Source organism: Cheilinus undulatus, linkage group 6 (assembly GCF_018320785.1).
Source record: "Cheilinus undulatus linkage group 6, ASM1832078v1, whole genome shotgun sequence".
Taxonomy (NCBI): Eukaryota; Metazoa; Chordata; class Actinopteri; order Labriformes; family Labridae; genus Cheilinus; species Cheilinus undulatus.
Window position 1 is genome coordinate 52,131,238 of NC_054870.1, and position 9,350 is coordinate 52,140,587.

At 39.9% G+C, this 9,350-nt stretch overlaps 1 protein-coding gene across 1 annotated transcript; it reads left to right on the forward strand.

Moving 5' to 3' along the window:
- The first annotated feature begins 4,204 nt into the window (after positions 1-4,204).
- LOC121511538 (nuclear factor 7, brain-like) lies at positions 4,205-5,117 on the forward strand. The gene is made up of 2 exons (XM_041790279.1): positions 4,205-4,292; positions 4,396-5,117. The coding sequence occupies exons 1-2, from the start codon at positions 4,220-4,222 to the stop codon at positions 4,956-4,958; spliced, it is 636 nt and encodes a 211-aa protein (XP_041646213.1). The 5' UTR covers positions 4,205-4,219; the 3' UTR covers positions 4,959-5,117.
- The last annotated feature ends 4,233 nt before the right edge of the window (positions 5,118-9,350 follow it).

Below are 9,350 nucleotides of genomic sequence, written 5' to 3' on the forward strand. Positions count from 1 at the left end.
CACTGAAACCTCACTTCAAACACCAAACTTTGCTCAGTCATTATGAGGATATCAGCCATGGAAATATGACAGATAAGGCATAAGTTGTAACCTACTTACAGGTCATGACAGAGACTGAATTAAAAAGTTGCTCTCCCTGTTTCTCTAATTTGGATCAGCGCTATGACGCATGATCAGGTGTTGTATGAGGCTTTCTGTCAGAATGGATCTGGTGGGATTTTAAAGGAGTGACAGAGTCTTGCAGTACAAAACAATTTCCAACATTCTACAAATTTTTGCAGTGAAGGCAAATACAAACGCATCCAAAAATAATGGACTCAGTGTGTAACGACCTTGACACTATGTTTTTTTCTTTGTTGCCACTTCTTCCCACTTAGCAAACATTGCTTTCCATCCATTCAGGATCTACACCACCAATCTCAGTCAGAGTCGCAGGGGTCTGCAGCCAGTCATGTCTGTCATTGGACAAGGGATGGGGTACACCCTGGACTCACCACTAGAGGCATGTTGAGGCATGTTGAGATATATCAAGATGATCAGGCGGTCTTGCAATCACACATACAGGCCAATTTAGAGTCGCCAATCAACCTCATGAATACGTATTTAGACTCTGGGAGGGGAGAACCCATACATGCACAGGTTGAACCTGCAGACTCCACATAAAAAGACTGTCCAACTGGGGTTCAGACCAAGCAGGAACCTCTAGTCTTGAAAAATGAAGCAAATGCAGACAATACAATTGCAATTGCAATACAACGAGTGTTTACTTGAGGTTGGCTGCAGGAACACTGGTAGTCCCATTTGGAGACCTGTTAAACAGCCGGTTTTTACACTAGAAATAAACTGATTTACAGCCTGGTTCAAAATACCAAGCGCGTCTCATTAGCTAGTGTCCTCATGTGCTCTCACTGTACAGGGGGATTAATTTTTTTGTACCACAATGGTTTAGATTATATTTAGGAAAAACCTCACCGCAGACTGATTGGCGCATCTCATTTGATTGACAAATAGCTCGACGGGCAGAAGCTGTCAACCAGAATGTTAGCTAGCTAGCTGACAGGAAGTCGCGGTTAGTTGATCCAAAGTTCAGTTGAGACAGTGATTTCAATACAGAAGCCGCCGCAGATTGGCTTCAAGGGCTGTTTGAGTCTGCAAATTGTAAGCAGACAACAGGCAACAGGCTTTGTCTAATTCTTTCTACAGTCCATGGTTCAGACCAGGAACCTTCTTCCTGTGAGTTGACAGTACTAACCACTGCACAACTGTGCAGCCTGCAGCATTGCTAATGTTTGTTTCTTTGCTTTGCAAGCAGACTCCTGCACACTGTCTAAACTGCACAAACATTGCCTATGTTGTTTTTTTTTTTATTCATACAATTGCAGATGATTTTTGTTTGTTTGAGGGCAAACTCCTGCACACAGCCTTAACTCATCACTGTCTAATTTGCACAAACATATTGGCAATGTTTGCAATTTGTGCAGCATTCTCAGTGATTTTCTCATTTGCAGGTCTTCCCCTAAATTGCACAAAACACAGAATGGTTCAGTTCTGAAATCTTTGCAATAGTTTTGTAGATGATTTAGATGTAGTTTCTCTGCTGTTTTTATCATTAAAAGCAAGAAATTGCCTGGTAGTGGGTGCCTAGTTCTTCAGATTTTTTTCCAAGGTATCAAACAGCTATAAGTTTTACTTTCATTAATAATATAAATGCCACTAAAATTGAATAGAGAAAATAAAATTGATGATTCCACATTTAGAATAAAAGGTTTTTCACTGTGAAGTAAAGGGACAGATTATATTATCTGAAATATTTTGGCTGATATTGGTCTAAAAACTAGATCTGGGTCTGCATTACATTTATACTGTGGTATTAAAATTGATATCTTCAAAACTATATATATATATAATACATCTCTGATTTAAGGTGAATATTCATCATTTACCGGCATGTATGGTTGATTTTTCTCCAACATTGTCGTTCTATTTCTCTGCCCGTGTGTTTATTTGGAGGCGTGTTGTATTTCGGTGTCTAGAGCATGTTGGAGAGAAACATGACAGAGCTGCTGAAGAGAAGAGGAGAAGCTGAGCACGCCATCGAAGACCTGGAGTCTCTCTACACAGAAACAGTGGTACAGCCAATGTAGAATATGTTTAATTATCCGGTTTTGTCTGCTTTTTACCAGTTATTTTCTTTTCATTTCCTAGAAGTCTGCCGCAGACTTCAGGGAGAGAGTGTCTGATAAGTACAGCAGGATCCGTGTGGTTCTGGATGGAGACGAGCGTCTGATGATGCAGATCATCGATGCTGAGGAGACGTACATGACGGAGTGGCTGGAGGCTCAGAGGGGAATCATGGAGGCTCACATTAAAGAGATCGACCGGCTCAGAGCCTCCAGCAGATCTCTGCTGCAAGAAACAAACCAGCTCAGATTCCTGCAGGTAAAATCAGCCGAGGTCAGCAGTACACAGGTGTGTGTGTGACTGATGAACTGAGTGCCTATACTTCATTGACATTCAGGGGTGAGGTTTAGTTGAACCCAAAGTTGACTGTAATAGCTGCCTGCACTGCGGTGATTACTTCAGATGTAGCTTTAGCATGGAGTTAGTTTTACTAGAACTGGACCAAGTTTCTGAATGAAATAAAGAATAAAAACAATATTAAAAGCATTTCATGATTTGAAAGATATTTTCACTCTTCTGCCAGCCTTCTTCAGCATGAGTTTGTGAGAGTTACAGGGAAAGAGTTAGTCGTCGTGTGAGTGGTTGTTTACAACAGCTGCTAGTGGAGTGATTAGCTCAGACGTAGCCACAGCGGCAGTGTTGTCAGAACTGGACGATGTGTCTTCATTAAAACAAGGGCAGAGAGTAACACTGACAGCTTTTCATGAAGGAGAAGATGTTTTTAGCTCTCGTCCCACTCTGCTTCAGCATGGGTTCATGATCATTAAGGAGGGGTTAGCCGCTGTATCCAGTGGCTGCTGCTGCGGTGGCCATTAGCTCGGATGTATCAGAACTGGACCACATTTCTTTTTGAAACAAGAACAAAGAACCGCAACGGAAACTTGTCTTGGCAAAGATGATTATGCACGTCCCCCAAACGGCCTCAGCATTAATGTTATCCATCAAAAGCTACACCATCAACAATCCACAGCAGCGATAGCCTGGTGGCTCAACATCATTTTGTGTTGTCACTCTTATTGGTTGGTCATGAATGTGACAGACAGAATGGTCATCCAATCACCTTCCAAGAATGTTTTTAAAAGTCCTTCTTTTTCCCAAATGCTTTCTATGGGAGCTTTCCCAGAAGATGAATGTGAAATAAATTCATGTGATGAATATATGAAACAGTGTATATGGCGTGTCTACTTTGTTCAAGGGAGTAGGCGGAGCTACTCTTCTCCCCTGTCCGGCATTACAACAGGCATCCCAGATAATTGTGGTCAACCATAGACTAGGTTTGAACCTTGTCTTGTTCTGTTTATGAAAAGGGAATCTAAAGATATGACACAGCGAGAACAGCAGCTGAGCTTCTATGGGCACCTGGGGTCCCAGACAAGATCCAGCTTGGCGGGCCAGGCCGTGATGCAGGTCTGGTGCATTGTGGAGGGGTGAGCTGGGAGAAAATGTGGAGCCACGAAGTGCTGACATATGCTCCCATACCTGACCCTGACCTACTATATTAGGAAAAAAAACAGAGTAGTTCAAATACTGAATCAATTCATCTTTATACAGATAAATTAAAAGTGGTGTGTAGAAGTAGATAAGGCCTGATTATAGTTTAGGATACAGGACTGGGTCTCGAGGCTAGAACCCTTGAAAACTATTGGTGTAAATGTAAAGTGGGTTGTTGCAATCATGCAGATTCTTGACTTTCTTCTGATAAATGCAGCTTCATTGTTCATTTTGGATGCAGTATTTACAATAATGTATGACCTGTTTGTGTTCGACAGCAAATCACAGCTCAGAAACTTTGGTGAGTGCAATGTCTGTTTTTATTTTTGCATTTTATTTTAGAAGATTTTTGCATTCTAATGGTTTCAGTTATTGAATTAGCGTTCTATTCTGTCTGCAGGGATTTTGTTTTATTTGCATCACTTTGCATTGTTTATTTTTTTGTCTGTAGATTTGCAATGAATGTCGCTGATTCTGTTTCTGCAGCGACCCTTTAGATTTAGCCCCGATCCAGGAAGTAGACCAATCCCTGTGTGACCCTGAGAAGATGAGAACTGTGGAGAAGCTGGTGGACGACCTCTCTGTGGCTCTGTCCCAACACTTCCCTCGAATGTGGTCATGTTAGTGAAGAATCGGCCCGTATTTAATCTAAAATGAGCTCTTGTTATCTCTGATTCATGATGATGTTTTTATCTCTGTTTGAATGTGGGGTTTTATTTGCAGATCTGAGTTCTCCATCTCTGGACTGCAGCACGGCTCATCCTAAATTGGAAATATCCGGTGACATGAGGCGGGTGTTCTGGAGGAGACAGCCGGGCGGTGAAGCTATGAGCCTCCGGCCTTATGACTCCCAGTACAGCGTCCTCGCCCAGGAGAGCTTCACTACTGGTCAACATTACTGGGAGGTCATAGTTCAGGAGAAACCGTACTGGCTGATCGGGGTGACCACGGGGGTGGATGTCAGAAAAGAGAGCACCAATCAGAGTTCATCAACTCTTAACTTAAACAGCACATCCTGGTGCATCTACCACGGGGACGGCCAGTACCTGGCATGCCATGACACCCAGGAGAAGCAGCTGTCAGTGGGAAGGAGAGTGAGGAAGCTGGGCATACTGGTGAACCTCCAGAAGGGGGAGCTGTCATTCTATGACGCTGATTCGATGAGTCTGCTTCACTCCTTCTGTGTGCAGTGTGCAGAGCCGCTGTTCCCCATGCTGAACCCCTGCATCGATGTGAACGGACTGAACAGGCAGCCACTGACATTGTTTTACATTAAAGACCCCTGAGACCGGATTTAAAGAGCAGCAAAGACGGCCTCAGCTTCCTTTTTATGTACAAAGACTTCATGTCAAACACTTTGCATGTTTAATTCCTCTTTTTGCACACTGTAAATGATGTGTGGCTGTTATATAATACACTACTGACCAATCATCAATTAAAGAAACACCGGGATGAAGACAATTATCATCATCTGTGTTTTAGAGCAGGGACGTGTCCAGACTTTAGACCAGGGGTGTCAGACTTAATCACAGCATGAACTTGGGTCTAATCTGAGGGCCTACCAGGGTCGATGTTTAACCATAAATGTCAACCTTATTTTCACCAGAAATTAATTATAGGTGATAAATGATTTTGTGATTAAAAGGTGAACATGATAAGTTAAAAATTCAAAATCTGAGATAAAAAGTCAAACTAAGAAGTTTAAAAGGTACAAACATGACATTTAAAGTCAAACTAATGTTTTTAAAAGGTAAAATATGAGATAGAATACTGAAACCATGAATTTAAAAAGTCAAAAACTGAGATAAAATTCAAAATCACGATTTTTAACGGTCAAAATATGAGGTAAACATCGAAGTCATGAGTTTCACGTGTCAACTTATGAAATGAAATTAAAAATCATATAAAGTTAGGGGTTGAAAAAGGTCAAAATGTGAGATAAAATTCAAAATCATGATTTTTAACAGTCAAAATATGAGGTAAACATCAAAATCATGAGTTCTTAAGGTAAAAAATGAGAAAAAATTTAAAGTTAGGTGTTGAAAAAGGTCAAACATGGGATAAAAGTCAAAATTATGATTTTTAAAGGTAAAAAAAACTGAGATAAAATTTAAAAAACATGTTTTTAAGGTTAAAAAAGAGATAAAAGTTAGTTAGGAGTTGAAAAAGGTCAAAACATGAGATAAAAGTCAAAATCATGATTTTTAACAGTCAAAATATGAGGTAAACATCAAAATCATGAGTTTCGAATGTCAAAATATGAAATAAAATTAAAAATCATGATTTTGAAAGGTCAAAAAATTGAGATAAAAATAAAAATCATGAGTTTCAAAGGTTAAGAAATTAGATTAAAGTTAAAGTTAGGAGTTGAAAAAGGTCAAAACATGAGATAAATTCAAAATTATGACTTTAAAAGGTCAAAATAGGATTTAAAATGTTAAATTATGAAGGTAACAATATGAGATAAAAGTCAAAGTTATGAGATGTAAAGGTTAAAATATAAAATAAAAAGTCAAAACCATAACTTTTAGTCATAACTTTGAAATGCAAAATTGAAAATTTAGAGAAAACACTCATTTCTTCCTAATTTTTATGACTCAACAAGGATATTATAAATCATCAAGATTAAGTTTTCCATTTTCATACTGGAGAAAACCTGCAGACCTCATACTGGTGGGACAGTTCTAATAAAAATATCATATGATCTGGTGGGCCGGGTATAACTGCACCACTGGCCGGATTTAGCCCGCAGGCCTTGAGTTTGACAGCCCTGCTTTAGACAGAGGGAGACCAATGGCAGCACTGCAGAGGTTGCATAAAGAGTCTACGATGGCACCGTCCCAGTCTAGGGGAACCTGGACAGAACATAACGTGTGGCCTCACTCATCCCACTCACATGATAGCCAGTATTACAAGTGAAGCAAAGTTAAGCAGCAGTTTAATAGTCTTAGGAAGAGTAACAAACAAATGAACAAAAGTGGTTACTCACTGCTGCCAGGAGCTAAATGGTTAACACAAATCTTCACAAATTTACCAATCACAATCTAAGTACCAAGTTACCAAAGCTAATTTCCACGTCTAAATACTCAAGTCACAAAACTCACAAAGTCATAAAAGCTAGAGTTGCTGGCTTCTTTGGAAGAGGCTGGTGAAGAGGAGAGCAGCAGCTGAGATTTAGAGGCTGGGGGAGTGGTCAGACCAATCAGCAGCAGCACCTTCCTCTTCAATGATCCAATCAGCCACAGCCACCTGTATCAGCACCTGATCACCTACACCAGTGGTTCTCAACACTGGGGTCGGGACCCCCTTTGGGGTCGCGAGACACTACTGCTGCGTTCGACAGTACTTGGAACTCAGATAAATCTGACCTCCGATTTGGAAAAGTGCAATAGAACGGCCCTTGAGCTCGGGACTCCGACTCGGGATTTTGAGTGGGATCCAAGCAGCCTGAGTCAGTCGGAATGACGTGATAGCAAAATGGCGTCGCACACCGTGAGAGTCACTTTCTCCTTAACTTTTACTGTTATGTGTCGTCTAATTTAGCATTTGTGTTACTACAAAACGTTGCAAAAAATGAGTGAAAAGTGACTAAAATGGGCAAAAATCAGAAAAAAGCTGGGAAAAATTGGCACTGAATTGCAAAAGGCAGCTTATAGTAAATGGGCAAGAAGTGGCAAAAAGGGGCAAAAAATTGCAAAAAGCAGGATGAAAGTGTCACAAAGGGTGGCAACAATGGGTGGGAAGTGACCAAATAATGAGTTAAAATTGGCAACAATGTTACAATAAATGAGTAAAAAGTGATAAAAAAAAGGCCAAAAATCAGAAAAAAGGTGTGAAAAAGGGGCAAAAAGGGGAAAAAAGTGACAACAGGAAGTGGCAGAAATGGGCTTGAAGCGGCAAACACTGGGAGAAAAGTGGCAAAAAATGAGTTACAGGTGGCAAAAATGGTCCAAAAGTGGCAAAAAGTAGAGAAACACAAGTGAAAAGTGACTAAAATGGGCAAAAATCAGAAAAAGGGGGGAAAGAGTGACAAAATGGGAAATTAGTGGCATTCAATTGCAAAAGCCTGTTTCAATGGGCAAAACTTGGCAAAAAAAGGCAAAAATAGAGGCAAAAAATGGCAAAAAAGCAGGATAAAAGTGTAAAAAATGTGCTAAAAGCAGTAAAAGTGGAATTAAAGTAACAAAGAATTGCAAATAAGGGTTATGGGAATATGCAGACAAAAAATAGAGGTTGACAATTAAAGCCTTCTGTGTAAGAGTGGGAAACAAACTGATTAATGTGACATGCAAAGATAATTACATTTCTGAGGTCAAATTTTCCTTTTGAAGGTTTTCTGGGGGAATAATGATTCAAATGAAGACATGATAGAGCCACAGATCATCACAGATGAGCCACACGTTGAGTATCACTGATCTAATAAGAATGGATTCAACTCTTGGTGGGAGATAAGTCAAGGATTTAGTAAGAGCACCTTCCTTCTCTATAAGTCTAACAGAGATTGTGACAGCAGAATCAGACAGAGATACATGGATATTCTCCTATTTTATTCATTTAAAGAGCCAGTTTCATCTTTATGGCTCGTGTCCATGCCCTGATTTCACTCCAGACTTTCGTCGCCCCCAAACCTGGAGTCAGTTTCATCCTCAGCCTTTTGCTCTGCAGTAAAGTGGGTCCTGTCTCTCAGCAGCTCTCCTCTTCTCTCCAACTCCATGTGGATCACAGAGGAAATGACCCGAGTGTAAATTTCTGTCCACACAGCTCAGCAGACCACAGAGGACATGCGTGCCTTCGTCACATGTCAGCGGCCTGCAGAGTTTCTGCCCTGCAGCTCCGAAAACACAGAGGGAGGTCAAATAACTTCAGCGTTGACAGCGTGGTGCAAAAAAGCTGGAGAGGAGGAGGATCTGGTCTTCCTCTGTGAATAAAAATAACCACTAAATATCCAACGGTCCCTATGTGGAGCAGAAAGAATCAGGTACAGACCAGACCCTTCCCAGGATGTGTTAAGATTCAACCCTTTTTAAAGGAACAATACGTAGAATTTTTCACCAAAATATCTAAAACATGACCAAACCTTCTAGCGATCCTTAGACCCTGCATGTCCATGAGGATGTTCATTTGGCTTTCCTACAACATCGAAATCATTTCTGCTGTTGGAATTTTGAGATAATTGTCCAGAATTTCCTCTGAAGTTTAAATATTATCATGGAAATGCTGAAATATGAGAGTATTTTAACTGGGGAAATTTGCTTCTAAATTTTTTTTGGCATCTTGAAGCAAATTTATTTCTAATTTTTGGAAATTTGATTTGGATTTTTTGCTTGATAATTTTTATATATTTTCATGTTCATTTAGTTTAGTTTAACTTGTAAATTTTAACTGAGGGACTTTGAGGGATGTCCTCAGAAGGTTTCAAGAATTTTTACAAAAATTTCAGGGCATTTATTAGAAGGGAATTATCCATAATTTTCATGAAATTATGGGGAATGCATTTATACATTTTTGGAATTTGAAGATACGATTTAGGATTTAGGATTTTTTTGCACGTTCCAGAGAGTTTCACTGGAAGTTTTTGGGAAAACTTACTTTTAAATTTTTTAAGCATTTCACTGGAATCTGGGAAATTTATTTAGATGTTTCATTGCTTTGCTTTGAAATTTTCAGGCATATTAATG

Excerpts from the sequence above, each read along its gene's own strand:
- LOC121511538 (XM_041790279.1), top strand. The coding sequence starts at position 4,220 with ATGAGAACTGTGGAGAAGCTGGTGGACGACCTCTCTGTGGCTCTGTCC. Across the intron at positions 4,293-4,395 it reads CTTCCCTCGAATGTGGTCAT|ATCTGAGTTCTCCATCTCTG; the intron begins GTTAGTGAAGAA and ends TTTTATTTGCAG.